At 32.3% G+C, this 21,195-nt stretch overlaps 1 protein-coding gene across 3 annotated transcripts in view; it reads left to right on the forward strand.

Annotated features, from left to right (window-relative positions):
* LOC123005163 (protein argonaute-2-like) overlaps nucleotides 1-21,195 on the forward strand; it is a 40,069-nt gene that overhangs the window by 12,600 nt on the left and 6,274 nt on the right. The window contains exons 1-4 of one of the 3 annotated variants that reach the window (XM_044398807.1): nucleotides 2,246-2,359; nucleotides 10,944-11,071; nucleotides 11,959-12,046; nucleotides 13,031-13,116. In XM_044398807.1, coding sequence (XP_044254742.1) covers nucleotides 10,964-11,071; nucleotides 11,959-12,046; nucleotides 13,031-13,116 — 282 coding nt within the window. In that variant the 5' untranslated portion in view covers nucleotides 2,246-2,359; nucleotides 10,944-10,963. Of the gene's footprint in view, nucleotides 1-2,245; nucleotides 2,360-4,239; nucleotides 4,285-10,943; nucleotides 11,072-11,958; nucleotides 12,047-13,030; nucleotides 13,117-21,195 lie in introns of those variants that run through there. The other 2 variants (XM_044398808.1, XM_044398806.1) reach the window with 2 other exon arrangements.

The raw sequence follows: 21,195 nt of genomic DNA on the forward strand, positions 1-21,195 counted from the left end.
ATCTCAGATTTTTTTCACATAAACTCTATCCTCGTCCAATTTAACAATGTTTTATCTGCTAAAATTTATGGGTCTTAAAACCGCATCAATTTTGTGTAAAAGATTGTGGGCCGTTTAAGGTATTTACGCCCAAAGATGAAACAAAGCAGACTACCTTCAAACGCCGATAAATTTTGTCTATTTTTGCAAATAATCGCACAATTCTCATCTCATGCTCTAATGTTCTGCTCAAAGCTGCGATTGAGTTTGTGGTTGTGCACTCAGTTGTGATTAAGTGCACACGTAGCGGTGGCAATTGCGCTAAACTTGGCAAGCTCGAAGATAAAGTGTATTAAAAATTAATGGAAATTCTGTTTAAAATAATGTCAATCTTCTATTATTTATAAAAAGATACAATTTTCTATAGTGTTTGTTCTTGATTATCTTTGTCAGTGGGAAGTGCATTCAGAAGTGTTCTTTCTCATCTGCACTTCTCATCATTGTTTACACCGTAAAACTAAGTGATAGGGTGTGAGATTCTGATTAAAATTTCCGGGCTATCAGAGCAAGATGTTTATGGATGCGATTAATTCGATTGCGGCGAGACGTCTAACCGTGTAACGTCTCACGACGTCTGTTGTTGAAGCCATTTACGCAAGGAAATCCAGTCTCGGTAGTTCTGGTTTGAATTAATTATAATTCGGGAAAGTAGAGCTTTTGTTAAATTTTATTGCTAGTTGTAACTAGAGGAAGACAGTCATAACAGTTTTGACACGTGATGGATGATTGAAAGGCCAAAGCAATCTCTTTACGGTGCGAATCAGTGAATTAATGGATTTTTGATTTTTGACATGAAAAGGAAGTATGTGTTGATAATGGAGTTGACAGGCATCAAAATCATCAAAACGAAATCAAATCAATAGTGTTTTTGTTTAAAAATCTAGGAAAGCTAGTTCATCTACAGGTTGTTTGTCAAAAGTCTCTGTCTTGGCTCAAACAATAAGCAATATAATTAAAATGGTCTTTTAATAAACCGACAATGGCTCAGATTAGCGATTATGATATGAGCAAAGCGCTTGTAAAATTCCCATTTGCATAATTAATCCTTTTCCTTATTGCATTACGTTCTTGAGCTGGCAAGCCTTCCCGAATCCGTGCATTCGAGACAGAGTTAATGCATTGTTTTCGTTTCTTTGCAATGAATTATTTATTTTGTTTATTTTTATTGTTTTGTTTCTTTTATCACCGTCTCGAAAAATCCACTTGGAATACATTAAACACCTCGTTATCTTAACACCCAAGTGGAATAAATTCTCAAACAAAGCATCTCTAGCAAGATTAAACCATACTGATTTACTGTAGCGTCAAACTTGAGATTTTCTCTCTAAACTTACCTTGCGAACTCGAACACCGGCTTTACAAGTCTGCCAAGTTTGAAAGTTTATCTGTCGTTACTATCACGTAAATAGTGCGTATGTAGTCCGAAATTTCCAACTCCGGTTTTGTGGAAATTAAAACAGGAACTCTATTCTGTACCTCTTTATGAGATACAACCGCAGTTCGTGTCCGACAGTTGTAACGGTAAAATTGCAATGCAAGACTCGCACAGACATAATTTACCACCGGTGTCCACCCAATCCGTTTTTCCGCAAAATTATGGCAAAATGTAATGTTTCGCCGCAATAATTTATACAAATGAAAAAACATGTGCCAGATATTCCCGAGCTTAATGGATTGGATAGGGCTGGTATGCAGGGCAAAGACGTATTGAAGGAAAGGGGAGGAATCTTCATGATTCATGTAGGGGTATATGAGAGAAGCCGCATAATGCCCACCAGCTTAAGCCCCACACAATTAATTTAAGGCGATTTCAACCGGGAAGGGTTAAGGGCTTAAATTTTATTGAATAAGCATTAGCCCAGCGCAGGAAGTTCATAAGCAAATGGCAATCTAAACACGTTTTAACTTAAATTTTATCTATGTGACCAAAAAAATTGTCTCAAAAAAGTAATAGCATCTGCGCAGTTCTGATTTGTATCCACTGTTTTTTTTTGATAATAGTAATGGAGATAATTTTGGAATTTAAATCAGGTTTTAAAATGTTGCTATTTTTTAATGTGATGTGCTAATTCATACAAATCCAGTTATTATCGGATTTTTGTGCTCGTCGATAAATCAAAACGCTGTGGGTTCAAATCTGGTTGATTAAGCTTAGCGTGGGCACCTGCATTGCACAAATATTTAGCTAACTTTATTACTCTTGTAACAAATTTCATTTCAGAATGTAATCAGTTTCTTATTTCGTTTTTCCTGTGTGACGCAGTGTTAGATCACGCGCGAAATAGCCTATTTATCAAGAAATTTATTTTTTTTTGTATAGGTGAGTGCATTTTAAATTGTGAAAGCTTCTATTTTCGTTTAAGTATATCAGAAAATCAATTTCCGTCATAAACCGCTTATGACGTGTTTGAAAAAAAATTAAAGTTGCCTACATTTTGATGCAATAATTCACTCTATGTTCTAATTGTCACACGCAGGCGATATGTTGGTCCGAAAATAACCTCAGGGTCATTACCAGAGACATGTCACGTCAACACTAATATCGATTCGATAGAATCTCAGGTAATGTAAGCTGGCAGCCCTAACACGGTTAACCTATCAAGTGCAATGGGTTCTGTATACTTGCTTGAGGCTGGGCTCGATTCGTAATTCTGAAACAACGCACGAGCAAACCATGTTGTCTCGTCTTAGGCTACGTTTAATCCATACAAACGGCCAGGAAGCCATCTGGAAAATTGAAAATATTTTTTGCCGCTCAATCGCTATCGTCACTAAAAATTTATGAGCTTGGCAAAGGAGCTACTGGAATATGGAATTGAATGAAAGCTCATTTATACTCTTTATCTGATAATGGTATATCAGGAGTAATAATTTTTCAATAAATTCACTGATTCCATTAGGGGGTTTATTATGCGGTTATAGCCAAAAGGGTAATAGCATAATGATGATGTTCATTTTCTATGACACTTACCATTTCGGCAAATTTATATTGTGTCTATAGCATAATTCGGGTTTGACACAACCACAATACCAAAACTGTTGAAAGCAAACTAAAGAAGTTTGTGACTTTTATACAATTAGTTTTATATTTTTTTGAATTCGCGACAATTTTTTTTGTTTTTTAATCTTTCTGTACTTTACGAAAGGTGGATTAGAGGATTAAGTTTGCATGTAGTTTCAACAGAAGAAGCTTTCCTTTGAAAGCATAAATTTAAAAAACTGCAGTTAAGCAGCTTTAGTACTATTATCTGTTATAAAGGGTGTGTCAAAAATCTCGGACAGACGTGACATGTAAGGTAACATACTAGGAACATGAAAAATTTCTATCGTCAAAAAATTTTGACATGTAACATTTTTATGTCTATTTAATGATATTTACGATCTTGTTTATGTTTTTTTTATAATTATTTAGTAAAGCTACAAAAATTTTGTCAATAAAAGCCACAAATAACACTAAACAGAGTTACAATTTAGGATACAGCTTCCTTGTTTTCTCTTCTAATAGCCTGTAGCAAAAAAACATGGAAAATTATTTTTCCAATAGAAACAAATAGAGTCAAAGTGCAAAATTTAGACACTCTTGACTTGGAAAGATAGATAGATAGATTTTTTAAATTTTTTTCCATGCTTCTGGTATCTTACTTTAAATGGCATGTCACGTTGATCCGGGACTTTTGGCACAGCCTGTATAAAAGGAGCTTAAGTGGTAATATGTCTAAAGAACTAGATTTGAGGAAATTGAAATTTTTTGTGTTGTAAATATATATGATTGAATTTTGTAGCGAGATAGAAATGGATGACCAAAGTTTTTAGTTTTTGCTAAAATTTTAATTGATCATTAAAGTAAAATAAAGTTTTTCAACTTTAAAGGCTTTATAATGAGATTTTTAACTTGGAATATAGGATTAGTGTGTTTTAATAGTATATTAATACAGGGTGATTCAGCTTAAATGACCCATTAGACCTCTCTTGGCAGACAACCTATAACACACAAAGCAATTATTCCTTTATTCATATTCGAATTTTGAAAATTTTATGAATCGAAAAATATCGTTCTTTGATTCTCGATATTTTGAAAATTTAATTTTGAATTAGGGAATAAGTCCATAATGTATTAGTTGCCAAGAGGGTCAGGTGGGTCATTTAAGCTGAATCACCCTTTATAATTCTAGTTTATAGGCAAGCCTTTAAAACACGCAGAACGGGTTTAAGAGCACGACACGTCAGCGGAGTGCTTTTAACGTCGTAAGTGTTTTAAAGGCGATTATAAACGAGTGTTATACGCTATTTTTTATTATACCTGCTCATTTACGATCTCTTATGAGCATTGAAAAAATGTGAATTTACACAATAAAATTATTCAAGGTTGTTTGTGAATAGTTTTCATAGAGACGGTTACTAGTTTACGTTTTAAGCACATTTTTTCACGTTGTAATTGGTCCTGACATTTCACTATTTTTTGTTACCTGGACAATACAGGGTGCAGAACTCGCGCCCTAGAGAAAATTTTCAAGTAAGGTAAGATACCAGGAACATGAAAAAAATGTTTAAAAAATTCTATCTGTCAAAAAATTTTGACATTTATTTTTTGACATTTGACATTTTTTTAATGATACTGATGATCTTGTGTATGTTTTTTTACAATTATTTAGTAAAGGGACAGAAATTTTGCCAATAAAAGCCACAAATAACATTGAACAGAGTTACAATTTCGGATATAGCTCCCTTGTTTCCTCTTTTAATAGCCTATAGCAAAAAAACTTGAAAAATTATTTTTCCAACAGAAATAAATAGAGTCAAAGTGTAAACTTCAAACCCTCATAACTTCGAAATTTTTATAGGTAAAATTTTTTTACCATTTTTTTCCATGTTCCTGGTATCTTACCTTATATGGCATTTTTCTCTGGGGCGCGAGTTCTGGCGCACCCTGTATATTAAAATTCAGCGTGCTATTAAGGGCAAATTACGCACGCTGCAGCGTGTTTTAATTTAGGATTATGATGCAGGTATAATAAAAAAATATATTATAATTAACTATTTTTGTAAGTTACTTGACGAATGCAAATGAAAAAACATAAACAGTGATTTATGATGTTTTGGAAGCTTCTGTTGTGAGAGATAAAATCCGACTGGTTTTATCGTAATTTCCGACACTTCTTTTAAAACTATATAATGAGAAAGTTTTTGATGAGCTTTTCAAACGCATTAATTAGCTTTTAGAGCGTTTGCACATTAAAAATAAATTAAAAAGGAATTGTTTAATTAACCTTTTTGATATTATATGACTGGACAAGTGTTTACCTAAACTAATTGTTATAAATAAACCTGTGCAGTGTCGTCGTTGCACTGCTTTCAGAAATTGTTTGTGGCTTTAATTTTAGTAAACAGGAGTTTCACCAAGCTTGCTGTAATTTTATGGGACATACATCACATGAACAGCTTAATTAAACATAGAATTTATTTCCACTTTAATAAAATAAATAAAAAAGTTGGAAATGCAACTTTATTTAGAAAACAAACTACTGGGATTTCCTGATTTGGTAAATTTGAGGACAGTTTCGTTGATACGTTTATACCAACATAAATAGTGAAAGTGTTTTCGGGATGCTACTGCATATATATGGGGGTAAACAAACTACCCTATAAATAATTTAGTCGATCACAGCGAGCCCGAATAATTGAGTGTTCCACAAAATGTGTATTTTCAATTTTTAACCCGGTGATCGAATTTACGGCTTACGTCTTTGTGTTAGTTTTGGCTGCGAAAAATGTAAAGCCGATACCTGAGACAAAATGTACATAAATTTATAGGGAAAATTTCTAGTTGGCACACGCTTGTAAATTTTTTTCGAAAATAAAAACAAATAATCATATTTGGCTTATCCCACAGGGTAAAACTTTGTTCAAATAAAATTTAATTTAAATATAAAATCATTGGTCGTTCTGAATGAAAACAAAACAGTACACAGGGAAGGAGGAATGTGGTATTGGATTTTGTAATCTTCTAGTCTAGCTTAATAATAATAACTTGGATATAATTTTGACTATGGCATTATAACCTTATAAAAGGCACTCGGGAAAGCAGAAAATTAGCGACAATTTTATTTCTGGGAGTTGAATGCAATTAAGCAGAAATGAGAAACCCTTTCAACATTAAAAGTACGCCATGTACGAGTATGCTACCCAAAATGTTTCATTTGTGCCAGCGAATGAAAAATATTGCCTGGAGATAAAGCGAGTGCCAATTGACCATTGTAGTTTATAATTAACAAAGAGAAATAAACTCCTAAATCTAATCAACTAATGGAATCTTTTAGTTTCGAACTGGAAAATAAAAAAGAGGCGAAATAATTGATTGTTTATAGAAAAATCTACTATCACTTGTTTTATTTAACAAAATCCGAAGTTAAAATTGGATAAACATTTTCAAATCATCGAACTGGAGCTGTCAGTATTGCCACATTTATAATGCAGCTATAACGAGGGTCGTTTCAAGCTAAAAGTTTGCTTATACATTTGTTTTACAAGAATTAGACGGACTTAAAGTTTGAATGAATTTAGCATAATTTAAGACATATATTTGAAAAGTTTGCTTTTCATTTCTCTGACATATTCTAGATACAAAGGGTGTATTAATGACAGATTTTATGGAATGTAAACTTTAAAAAGAGGGAATGTTCGCTTTACGTTTTAGACAAAAATTTTCTGTTCACTTTATTACATTTCACTTTGATGTTTATTACTATTGAATCATTCCTGACATAAATGAGCAACATTTTGGATAAGCTTTTTAATAATTAAAGTTTTACTGTCTATATCAAACAAATAATTTTATTAAAGAATCTGATTAATATTCAGCTTTTTTATATTTGCTAAATTAAAAAATCTTGATTTGCGAGAAATGTTAGTATGGTCAGGAACAAATGTTATAAATAAATATTACATTAGGGTATTTCTGTTAACAATAGAAGTGCTTCACTCAACCGTATCTATCAACCATGATTTCGGTATCTTGGCAGTGATCTGAAATATGGATATAATTTCACTTCTGGGACAGGCTTAAATTTCGCTTTCGCATATTGTTCTGAAGTGATTAATATTCAGGAATAATGCTAGAAATGACCTTTACTACAATGATTCAAAAGCTTTTGTTATGTTTGCGTAAAATAAGATCAATAAAGTCTATTTAGAAAGCTGAAAAATAACAACCTTTCTGTTTATTTATGTACCAACCAATGTTTGCTTGTTGCGAGCGAATAAAATCCGGGTCGTATTTAAGTAAAAGCTATACCATCCTGTATCTGGGGCTAATCCAGGCCCGTATCATCTCCAATCCGATTCTTACAATAAATTATCCACGGCTTAGTCGGGACTAAATTACTTAAATCCTATTTCAAAAACCGCACATCATCGCCATCGTACCCTCTTTTATTCGATTATATAAATTTGTTCGTTTCCAATTTCCCACCGAAATTGGATTTTAAATTCTAAAAAGAAACTAGATCAGTATATGACGTTATATTTATTTCCTGGCTTGGGGGATGTGTATATATAAATCTTATAAACGGCCCACTGGAACGTGCATTACCTTCTGACACATATTATGGAATAAATTCCACCACCCTTTGACAAGTTTATTGGTATTCGGGGGAAACACCCGTTACTCTTCTTTAGTGTTCTATTTGTTTGAGGGTGGGCTTTTGTTACGCACAATTGTTGCTGCCAAGTGCAGGATCCTCCAGAAAATTACAAACTTTATTTATTTAATAAATACGAGGAAACGTTGTTATAACAAAATAAATCGCCTCATTTCAATCAAAATTGATTTTAGCGGGCGAGGGCGCGTGAAACAAACAAAAACTCGTTAGAAGACAAAGCTTTAAATATTTATAGCACAAAAGTGGCAAGAAACCTCAGATTACTGACATTTGTTGCTTAATTTTAGGGGCTTTGTTTGTAGGAGAGTACGCTTGTGCTTTGAATGGGAAAACACTAATTAAACTACCAGAATTAATTTTATTACGAGTTTGTTTTAATTCAGTTTTTATTCACTATTGAATGTGAAAGCTCAAGTAGTATTTCTTTGAATTTTCTCTAAAAGGGTCTAATTCTACCCTTGTCTACCCTTTGACGTCAATTCTAAAGTCATTAGCAAAATCGATATTAACACTAAAAGCAAGAATATTTTTTGTACATCTTTCTTAGACTAGTGCAAAGAACTCATAATAAATTAACTTGATGATAAATGAATTTTTCCTAGTTTTTTATATTAAGTGACTACAAGTTATTAAAAATTGATTGATGAGTAAGCATATCGCAAAAAATTGAATTTTTTTATTGCGAAAAGCAACACAGCGAAACACCGCGAATTTAATTTAAGACGCACCTGGATTTTATAGAGTGAAAAAGCTTTTGATGGGATTTTCAGAAGACTGAAATTTCATGAATAAAATAACGCAACCACATATTTTGACATATTTTTTTCAAGAACTTACTTAATGTGATTTCTCAAAACTCAGTCTAAAGCATTATAAAATATGAAACTGTGGCTTAAAACTCATTTCAGCAAAAACCGTATCTTTTAAATAGTTTAAGCTCTTTGGAAGCTTTAAGCTTATTAATAAGTTTGTGCGATTGTAACCGAAACTGCGGTATGCAAGTAGCTATTGATTTGTAAAGGAAATGAGCTTCAACGTGATATTTATCAAAAACTTTTACACATTTTTAGAAGAAAACTTTGGTGATATTTTAAAATTGACAAACTTCGTCGGGAAGTTTGGTTAAATTTTTATACTGTAATTGATTTAGCTAATTTTGAACAAACTTTTGGCGTGGATGGGTCTCCATTCTTGGTATATTAGCCGAGATTACGTTCATTATATTTTTTTTGAAAAAAAATTATCTAACAATATAAAGTTTTTTTTGCTTTTATCGAGTCAATTCCTGTCCTAAGAGAGTTGTCCAGTTCAAAGTTCCGATATTGCTTCTAGATTCCTGCACATTCCCAAAGACCCCTTGTTATAAATGGCATTTAAATGGCTTTGAGAGTTTGCTCTTAAAAACGACTGTAGTCAGTTCTCGATCAACGTCACAGTGACGTTTATTGTTCTTTTATATGCACGGCATAAAGAGCCCTATTGTTGGACAAAAGTGCCGTTAAAGATCTAAGAACTTTAAAACATCGATTAAATGAGATTGGCGCCATCAAATCCACAACTTTGCCATAAATATTTAATAGCGGAGCAGCCTTAAAGCTCTTTAACTTCGACAATTAGGCCCTCACGAAAATGAATTATTACAATCGTTTAGTGCGGTTTCTGCAATATTAATTATGGTTGGAGTTATTGCATTAATGACAGTTGTAGTTGAGAGCAGCTGGTTGAAATACGCATTGTTTAGCGTCTTCCATTTCCATTCTCGCTGTATTAATGTGCCTGTAGTTAAGTGAAGGCACGCTTATTTACAATCAAAATTACTATTGATTCGATACTGTAAGGTCAGTGGTAATTCTACTTACTGTTGTACTTGAACCAAATGGATTTTTCTTTGGTTTCACTTGATTGAATGAAAATTATTTTTAGACCTTTAAGAAAAGAGGATAGATTAAATTTTCTGCTTGAAAGTAATCACATTCGATATTATTTTATTTTTGTCTTCCATTAAGCTTTCTTTAAATCGTATTAGAGAAGACAAAAGAATCTGGTTTTGCTTCTTGCTATTTAATGAGACCGTGCAATCTATTTTGCAAATACTGATTCAGTTGAATCAATTGATTTTAACGAGAACAATTGAATGCTAAGAAACGAATTAAAAGACAAACAATGGGGATAAAAACTGAAACTAAGATTTGCAGAGAAATACAAATTTAATTAAATGTTTGCACTGAATTTAGAAAAGTAGTGAAAAAGTTTTAAAATTCTCTGCAAGTTGCAAAGTTTTGACTGTTGTGCTGTAGGATCATCAATTATTCTTGGTACAAGTTTTGGAGAAAAATGGTTTGATGACAGATGCTTCAAACTTCCTAAATCACGATGAAGAAAAATTCATAAAATAAAAAACATGTGAGATAGGTTGACGCAACTACAAATTAGAACGCAAAGAAACGTGTGAATAATTTTTTGCTCTCTGAACTATCGAACGAAATCCGTTTAACGTCTCGTAGTAAAAGCTCCCAAAAGAGTTTTTGCTTGAAAATACATTCCACTTGTGTTTACAGATCCGTTTTTACCATTCCCTGGCCATTTTTTTAAAGGATGTTTTTATTTATGCACAAACATGCAAAATTGAGTATTTTTGATTACACTGACTTTTTAATAATTTATGAAATTGAACCGTGGAAAGCTTTGCAAAATTTAAGCCGTCAGAAGAACAGTATTACCATCTAAATTTTAAAGTTTTAAAAACAAATACAAGAGTTTGGCAATGGAAGGGAAAACTGTACTGTTTAATAATTTGATAAAATCGGGAAATTTTAATTACGATAGCTGGTGGGTATGTGTGTCTTGTTTGTAGCAACTTTCGGGTGTGTTGATTAGGTAATACGCAAACTAATTGAAATTAATTAATTGTATATTGTGTAGAACTCGGTGGACCCATTTCAACTTGTTCGCTAGATTAAAATTCAGGGAACGAGTACGTTTTAAAATACTTTTTGAGCTTCACCTCAAATAAATGTCATTTAACAATAAAGTTATAAATAACACTTTATTTGCATTATTTTATAATAATAATCGAAATTTTGTCGCAGACTGTGTCGAGTAATTTATTTACAAAGTTCTCCTGCTTGGGAGTAAATTCACCAACTCCTCATAAATGAAGCCTTTGTGCTCATTATTTTCCTTATTTAAATGTAAATTGCTTCAAGCAAAAATGTCTTATTTTTAACACTTGTGATTTCGTTCCAGATCGACACAATGTTGTAGTCATGAAGTCAGCTCTGTTATATCCTTATTACGACAGTTACGTCGGAAGGGGCTATTGCCGGATATTGAGCCCACGTCACGCCGCTGTCACAGCGGCAATATACACATTAGTAAGTATTTACCATACGATCAACAAACCAAAACTCTCGTGGATAACCGTATTAGTGTGTATCTCTGAGAGTGGAGTTAATTGTTTTTACATAATCACACCACCACTAGAACTAGACGGTGCTAGAGTCTAGTGTTTATGAGGCAGGGGTGGTAATAAGCACTTAAAATGTAAATAGTGGCTTGATGGAATATCGCGCAGCGGATGCATGCAAAGGTGTTTCTAGGTCAAAGTTACCAATATTTTTACACATAAAAATTGGATTTGCTTACCATCATATTAAATCTATTAAGGCATCAAAAATATCATTTAATAACATTTTTTTCTTATATTTCTTTTTGATGTTTTTTTTTACAGAAATAATAAATAATCCATAAAATAGAACAGAATTACCGAATCAATTATAAGTGAATGGTTAAATTTGCTGATATCGAAATGGAAATTCTATTGTGATAACTTTTATGTTCCATAAAACCCAGATTGAATTTGCCAAGATTAATTTCTCTGACTCACAATGCATAAAATTTGCATTAAATCGCCGAGTGCAGTGTAATTCGCCAAATGATCTACTCGTGGAAATATCGTTTTCTCTTTTTTCCATATCCATTTCTCCCAAAGTAGGTTTCATGATCGTTTCCCCACTTAGCTTTAATTACATATTCGACTCGTCAAATTGATAGCAGTTTAATAAATGAATGAATAAATAATAAACAAAAATCCGTATTGCAAAAGCTTTGTTTTATTTTATTCTGCGACAAAACTGGTGTCAGATGAGTTTATATATATATATATATATAGGAAAATATGATGTGTGTGATGTGAAGGTTATATGTAAACACAAAAGTTTTTTACAAAACTCATATAAAACTCATCTCTTTTTTATTGCAGAACATTTCCATTCTTGTGGTATTATTATACAGTTGGAGGATAAGTGTAAATATTAAGAAGTATTCAAGTTTGGAAGACGTATATTATGGTAAGTTTTCAAAGATATTCTGATGCATGTGCGCTTTTGTGACAGAGACAACCTTTTATGTTGCTGCATAAAAATTGTGCATTATGTTATTTAAAGTGTTGCGGCAAGATATTGCAGCGGAAACAAGGTTGCGGTTTCTTGTGATCAAGCAACGCTACTATCTTACTTACTAATAATATTGAATGAAAGAGAAGGCCATCTAAAGAGATACACGCTTTGCTCAATTCAAATTTTAACAGTTTTCTTTAAAAATTTAAGTTACAGTTTTTAGAGAACTTTATAGTTTGCAAAATGCTACTTTAACTAAGTGTTTTCTATAAACTATTCATATATCGTATTTGACAAATGTGATGCGAACGAAATTTTTCACTTAAAATATTGTACAAGTTCAGTCGCTTCATTTGTCATCAGTGTTGAAAAAAGTTCGGTTGAAATGTCCCGTCATATCTCCTTTTTCATTTCCCAACTGGTCAGTCTCGTCGATGAAACAACTTGACCAATTTACTCTTATTTCTTTTGTATCATTTCTTTTTTACGGCATTTTCGTAAAATTTTATGTCGTCAATTTTCATCCAACACCCTATAATCCTCGTCTATAAACTATCTTCTCCCCTACACGTGATGAGGCATTAAAACGATCGATAAACACATACTAACATAAAAGACCACTTTTTGCTTATAAATCGAACCATTTCGGAGCGATGCTAACACAATAAAACTCCGTTTTTATGGAAAATTTGTCAAGAATCAACCCCCAAAAAATCGCATCAGAGATTAATCTATCTCGAGTCTGTGATCAAATATTTGTCTTCATCGGACTGGCTGTCTTGTCCAAACTTTGTTGAAAATCATACTGCAAAGCACAAACTTTGATATTCTCGATAATGTAAGTTTGTGTCACCCTTTCCCCGACAACGATTTTCTTTCAAAACAATTCTTGTTTACGTCATGAAATTTTATCGACATTTTTTATTTCTGTTGCAGGTGTCCAAATCGCTTACTTAGCCATCATAGGGACGCAGCTGTTTATGATTTTTTTAAGTATAGTCCTCCTCATCGGTATATACAAGGTAAGGCTTTCTCTCGGGTAAAATTGATGGATTTATTAGTGGAACCGACATTAATCTGAAGCACGGGCGTCTTTCAAATAGCAGGGGAAATTATTCGGTAGAAATTGGATTATCTGTTTCAGCGGAGTCGTGAAAAATAAGATTGCTCATAAAAGTCTCTGGGCCTATACGAACACTTCTCTAATTTATGAATCGTGAAAGGATAAATTAATCGCGACAAGACGAAAATGCGATAAGGCGTTAAATCACAATCGTAAGCAAAAATTCAGTTATACAATATTTTCCACTACCTATAAACACTGGTTGATGATTTTTCACCACATCCAGGCCATACAATGAAAATAGATAACATTTTTTACCAATACTGCACGAACAATGCAATTTTAAATTTGAATAGGAAAATTGAAACAATGCATTTGGAGGGCACTCATTTTTTCATAAAACGCATTAGTTATTTCAAGTGAAACGAACGTTGTATATTTATGTATTAAAAATGTATGAAAAACATACGTTCAAATTGGGAGAGATAAGTAATACGTAATATGAGAAAATTTCGCCGAGCAGGCAAGTTCCAATTAAAATCATGCGGGTTTTCAGTTTTTTATATTTTTTATTCGAGGCTAAATTAAATTTACGAAATGTTGCAGATGAAAATGTCTTGGAACCCGGAACTGTATAAATTTACCTGAATAATAATTAAGTCACTTTAATTACTAGATGGAGCACAAAAATTTTGCAATTCAACAATTCTTTTTCATTGGGTGTTTTGGATAACTATATTTGCTGACAGAGCATTATTGAATTTGAAAGTTTTTGTTTTGCAGATAGGATTTTCAAAGTAAATTTTGCTATCTCGTCCATAAAGTTAGTCAAGAAGAACTTTGCAATAGGTAATTGATAAATTTGTCAGTCCCAACTTGAACAAAGCTCTCAATCCGAGAACTTAGGAGGGAATAAATATCAGATTACCCATATGAGCGTGATAAAGCGCTTCCTGTATCGAGATCCTTTTGAATCCTTTTAAAAAAGTAAGCATCCCAATCGTTTTTGCCTCAGGTTTTGCTGAAGCTGCTAAAATACCCTATAAAGGATCAAAGAAATTATATTTACTCACGCTGGAATGGGCAGATGCTCCTTCACATAAAAAACACTCTTATTGATTCATCAGACTTAAAAAGCTGGTGGACACGATCAATATAGATATCAGAGAAAACTAATATGCTCCACATGCAAGTCTGATTTTGAGGAAGCTTCTGATTGAGGTGCTATTGAAAAATCCGAGGATCTCTTTCGACAAAACGTTTTTTGAATAGAAAACAGTCTATCGGAAAGCTTTGATTCTGATTCCGTGAAATTGTTCGCGACAAGAATGGTGAATTTTTACTTCAATCCGATTTTTAAAGCAATTAAGTTCAAAAATTGCAGGAATATATTTTTTTCACATATAAGAAGCTTAACAGTTGTTTGTTTACTCGTAACTGCTTTACATTTATTTAAATTAAAATTTTAAATAATTATATGTGCTTGAAAGGCTTTTTAATTAATTACAGTAGCAATTTACGTTTTAATTAAATCTAAATGTTACGAGTTACTTGTATGAAACGATTTTAATTTTCCCTCAAGTAAACTGTCTTACTCTTGTATTTCGACATTTTATTAAGACTTGTTCAAAATTTTATCAAATTTCTTCTATAACAAAAGTAATTTTTTAAAGTATTAACATTAAAAAATCGTGTGATGGTGATCTAATTTTCTTGCTCTCCTTTAAAAACGTCAATTTCCAAAAACACAATATTAATCAAGAAAGTTTATTTTATCAAGTCGCTAACTTGTAAGACTGACAGTTAACTTGTAAAAGTTTTACAAGTTAGTAGCATTATTTACATTAGAAAATTAGAGAATTTCATCACATCGACAACATCCAACAATCTCAAATATTGTTACAATTTTCGCTTACTGGTCATCAGGAACGTCCAAAAGAAATCGTTCAACCTCTTTTTTACTGAATACCTTGGCCTTTTTTGGCGCATAACGCTCATTTTTTCGTTTAAGAAACGCTATTACCTTTTGAAATTTGCAAATGACAACTAAAGGTCATATTTATTTATAATGTTTTTAAGGAAAACAAACCTGGGAGGTGAGGCATTTTCTTTCATTTCCAAGCAACTTTTGAGCATAGACCATTTTGCCCATAAAGCGTCGTCTGCGTTGATTGACAGTAATAAAAGTCTGGGCAATGCCAAAAAATGGCCGTTGGGGGAGCGACGAGTCCGCGCTCCAATGGAATCTGTATATTTTGGTTTGAAACCTTGATAAATTTTTGTATACAAAAAATTTACTTTTGTGTTTTATGGGTTGTATAATAATAAATGCGTAATTGTTTACTTTCGATTTTAATTTTTTTTAAGAACTAGACAAAAAACATCAAAAATTATAACATTTTATACGCAAATATAATTTTATTTATTTAAAAAAATAAAAATTTACATTTGGTTAGATAGTTATTTTTAATCTTTACAAATTTACAAGAGCATTAACATATTACAATAACTCTTTATTATTTCTTCAATACTTCGAATAAAAAACACTAGGATTAATTATGTTTTCTATTATTTTTCTATTTGGACCTTGGTTTTCAGCTCTGTTTGTCCTAACATTTTAAAAAGTGCAACATTTGATTTATGATTGTCACTTATCAATCTCAAGATTTTGAAGCCACATTCATATACCTGTTTTATTACATTTATGCTCATATTAAAAAACTGTTCAGTCAAAAGTGTTTTATGAAAAAAGTATCCAACGGAATAGTGTATTTGGTAGACAATCCATGAAGCACAACAGTTTATTGGCTAAAATGGGCTTATTTTCTATTATTTCGTTCTCAGTATTTGCAATGCCGTAAAATGTATTTTCTGTTGGACTATACTCCATTTTTTCTTTAATGGCCATGTCATCTATAATAAGGGAACATATTTTCCCAACGTCTTTTAAATTATCTGTCTAAAGTTATCTGTCTAAAGTTTTTCTGAATGGAGCTCTTAAAAAATGACTTCTTCTCGCAAATTCATAACCTTTTGAAGAAATGTACCTCCAGGCAGTACAATGACATACTGTAACTTCAGACCATCTTCGATTTTTTAGGGAATAAATATAAATTTGATGAAGTAAAAACACAGCCCTTGGTTCTAAGTCCTTTGCATCTGACTCAATTTTCACTACACAATGTTGACCTTTACTGTAATTGTCAATTTTTTCCTGCATTTTCTTTAGTTTTTCAAGTTTATTTTCATACAGCTTATTCGACTTTTGAAATCTTACACTTGCTTCCTGTAACTTTTTTTCTAAATTTTGAATTATATCTAGTAAGACAAATTTTTTTGGTTTCTACTTTTCGGAAATTGATGTAAAATAACATCCTCTTTCTCCCCTTGCCCATAGTTTGGAACACAGCAAGTTCGGATACTTGGCATTTTAAAAATTATAATGTAATGTCTGAATGATATTTATACTGCGCTTCCTAAGCTGAAAAAATGAATTAAGTAGTTGTGTGACAGATCAATATTTTATTAAATGTGTCAACAACTGTAACATTTAATTTCTTGCAAATTTTCAAATTTCACAAATTACAGTTTTTCTTTGGAGCGTGATGCGCGCGTCATCTACCAGAATTTACCATTTTGACAAGTTCACGATTTTGGCCTATTGCCCAGACTTTTATTACTGTCAATCAACGCAGACGACGCATAAAGTATTAGAACTGAATCTAGCAGATAGTTGATTCACGTAAACCAACAAAACATCTTCAGTTACCCCAATCACACTATTTTTGTTCTGTCACTTTTTGAAGTCGTCGGATTCTCGCTCGTACCTTGAAGCTGATTTTGCAGGTAATAAACTTGAAGCTACACTGCTGGCTTAATTGTTTTTGTGTTAATTAATGATTTTTTTCTTCGCGGTATTAATAATTATCATAAATCTAAAATTGTGTTTATCTGTGCGTTTCAGGTACAGCTTTGTACTTAGCTAGGTTGAAGTTAGTGAATATATTTAATATAATGCAATAAGCTCGGGGCCCGATTTACTCAAGCCTTATATAAAAACAATACTGTCAGATAAGAACACAACGCTAAATAGTTATCTTGCATGCAACCACAAACAAACAAGGAATTTGCAAACTAATGTACTAATTTCAATAAATTATTACATCTTCCATCTTACAATGACATTCTTTAAACGGAAGCCTGAAGTATTTAGAAAATGTTACTGATTTGTGTAAAGCACGCACTTTAACTTTATAATGATGATACACCGATCGTTTTTAGAGAAAAGTTTTTGTAAATTTCAGATTCGTTAAAATCGGATCGCATGAATAGATCCGGTGGAAAAAAGTTGTCACTCGTAGTTTTGGTTCCGGTTGTCAGTATTCTTCTCCAGGTCACGTTTCGGTCTGACACAATATCGTGCCAATAATAACAAGGTGAAAAATCTCAGTGGGCATTAGTTTGATGACACTTTATTTAAAGGAAGTAATTCATCACATAATTGGGAGACATTAACCAGCGTGATTAAATTATACAAACAGGGGCGGCGCATTTAACATGATTGTGTTTGTTCATGAGGCAGATTCTTGTTTGTTCTGGTGCCTTCCATGCATGCACGTTGTGCGCCGTCCTTGTGGCTAGAGATATTATTAGCGAGGAGATACTGTACCAACATGATACTGCCGCTTTTATCGAATTACAAGAGACTCTATTTGATTAAAACGGTTTATTAAACTAGAATTTACGTTGGTCTAATAGGAGTAATTTAATCTCTTGCCTATAGCAAAATTATAACAACATTAATTATTGCTACACAAACATTTATTTAAACAGAAACGTCTCTATAAACTGGTCTTATTCTGGTGGTGTTTTTTTTTTAAGAAAAGAATAACAAATTCGTTGAACGTCACTTAATAACTTATGATAATAGGATTTGCTGCGCTTGTCCTTTCTATTGTCGGATTCCAAATCGTATTAAATACGTGATTAGAAAGAGTAAATGTGTAATCGATGGTATTTCCGTTGTAAACATTTATTAGAAACGCTTTATCAACTCTTTAAGTCCTAAACTTGACATTAATTTATTTATGGAACGATATATATTGATTAACAAGGAAAATGTCTATAAAAGTATTAATTGCTTTTCTAAACCCATTTATTTTTCCCCGCGTCATAATTAAAGTCAATTACTTAAAGTGCCAATCAAGCGTCGTCATAATTGGTGTAATAATAGTACCGCGTTCGATGCGAAAACAAGTCTAAAACTGGAAGCAATTTTGTAAACACATCGAGGTAATCTATCACAACGTCTTCATATGTGTTATTGATCTCGAAAGTTTGCAACAAATCATTCGATGAGGCCTCTATTTTTCCTAAACGGCTGTGAATTGGCTGTCAGGTTGGCGGCCGCGAAACTAATGGATTTTCGTTTTCGAATAAATGGATGAAAGTTTGCATTGCAGGAACATCAAATCGATTGTAACGAGCATGAAGAGTCGTTTATTTAAATGAGGCTTTAAAGGCTGGAATATTGAAATCGGATTCGGACCGTGTATGGAAATTAAATTTTGGCAAAATTGCAGACAGGCGAAAATTATTCGCTGAGTTATGGCGGGATAATTGGTTTATTAATCAAGGATTTAAACATGATTTTTGCTTGGTAATCTAATCGTGCATTTGTGCAGAATAATTACAAAATTTAAGAAATCAGACTGTTTAAAATTTCACATACAACAAATTAAACGCTTTGTTTAGCACAACGGTCGAAATTTTGTTGAAACGAAAACAAACAGCCATTAAAACATCTGTTCAGGTTTAGGGAAACGCGAATTGAATTAAATTATTAATGTTCATTTAGAAGAGAGCAAAAGTCGTACAAGATGCGACTCGATATTTTGGAAAGCGTCATACCTGAGCTAAACGAATTATCAGAAATTGAAGTTTTTGTCAATTTTTAAAGACAGAAACCTCACTATCGTTTCAACATTAACTTTGTACAAGATTAGAGTTCAAAATTTTGTTGAATTTTAAATAAACCTACGGAAATGTCTGGAAAGGTCATATTTTTAAAGCGACAACTCTTAAGTGAGACCTATTTTCCGAATTTTTTATATCACAATGGATGACATTTTCTTTGTGTCTTTAGGGGTTTCACTTATGTTTGTCAACGGAATACAAGTAAATAATGTCACTCTTTTGTATAGCTTGTGGTCTACGTTTTTTTCAGACTCAGTTCATTCCATTTGAATTAATATTAATATAACAGATTTTTTAAAGATTAAAGCAATTTATGGAACTGCCTGTCGCACAGCTTTGAAACTTTTATTACTTATAAGCTATAAATCTTTGGTAAAATCTGCTTCTGTTATAATATAAATGTGTATTTTTTACAAAAGTTACGACATCAATATAGGTATAACTAGAATACAAACCAAACAGTAAACAGAGTAAACAAATACAGGCCTTCGCAAGAAGACGGAATCAAATCTAGCAGTATAACAATGTTTGCTAAGCGTGCGCGGAATAAGAAAGAACAAATAGGACACCGGCGTTTATCTACGAGTATAAATCGAAGCAGCGGAATTAGAAGAAAATACTAAGAGAAACTAATAACTAGGATAATCGACCCAAATTTCTTATAACTTAGTTTTGTTCATTATTATTTAAAGTAAAATAAAGCCTGATGAAACCCAGAATAAACTTTAGCAAATAATGATAAGTGTGATTAACAAGAGGAATTCGTTTAAGCTTTATTACAGCGGGCGGTTTTATGAGTTTACCGCAGAGTTGGAATTTTAATTTATTTTGAAATAGTTAAAACATTATTAGATACAATAAAAACAATACGAAAAAATCTTGGAAAAAATAATTATCCCGGCGCATCCACCAATTTTTATTTATAATTAATTGTTTCAAGTACTAGCTCACTGAGTTATAACATCATTTTTGTTTTACATATTTTTTTATTTTTTTTAAACTTTTATACAGAATAAAGAATTTTGCACAGCGTGAAGTATTACGGTTTATCGATTATTTTAAAGATAGTTGCATGTTTTCAGTTTAAACACAAAACATATATTTTTGTCATTATTGCACAATCTTAACAATACTATGTGGTATTTAAACTTAATTTCATAATGTTAATGTGCTATTAAAACTACAACTTTGTATTGTTCTGTTTCTGTTTGGTAAAAACCGAGATTATTAAGTGTCAGAGATAATAAGTAGACCAACAACCAACACGTATAGCCTCTTCTTGGGTCAGGCCACACCGAGATTTATTACGATATAATTAAAAATGTAATTATAGTTACTTACTCTACGAGTTTGAGTGTGAATCGGACGCATTATTTCACCGAGTGGATTTTTAAACCACGAGTGGAACGAGTGGTTTATCATCCACGAGATGGAATAAAGCGTCCGATTTACACTCAAACGAGTTGAATACAAAATTTTATTCTTCGAATTAGACTCAACAAGCCTTAAACTTGCTTTAAATCTGTTAAAAATAATCTGACGTTTCGTACTGAGAAATGCCAAACAGTTGGTAAAACTTCCTTACATGGGAGAAAAACCGTAAATTTTGACAGTGTCGAAGAATTAAAAAAACAGTCAAATAACTAAAGATAATAAATCAAAAAATAATGAGAAAAAAATTAAGTATCTGAAATGGTTTTGAATTAAATATTTGATGAAGTAATCAACGACGATTTGCCTCTTGATCCTGAAAAAAATATGTCAAAGTACCAGCTCTAGGCAATTAAAATTCTGGGCTCATCGTAGCCATGCGGGAAGCAAAATGCGGTTCTGCGAATTTGTATTCGTCGTGTTTGTCACATTTGAAATGTAAATGTACTCTCTTACCGTTTTTCCTCTGGACGAAAACACGTAATCAGCACGATAAAAATGCTGACAATGACTTTCGAGCCAAAGAAAATTCTCCGAATCCCACCTAATATAAGAAAAATTCGCCCTAAATTTAAACTAGCGTTCCAATGTAGGTGAAAATCACCAAATTCTTTCGCAAGTTTTATTTGTG

The sequence above is a fragment of the Tribolium madens genome, unplaced genomic scaffold (genome assembly GCF_015345945.1).
Source record: "Tribolium madens isolate multiple individuals breed KSU strain unplaced genomic scaffold, Tmad_KSU_1.1 Scaffold_20;HRSCAF=117;Tcas5.2_LG4, whole genome shotgun sequence".
Classification (NCBI taxonomy): domain Eukaryota; kingdom Metazoa; phylum Arthropoda; class Insecta; order Coleoptera; family Tenebrionidae; genus Tribolium; species Tribolium madens.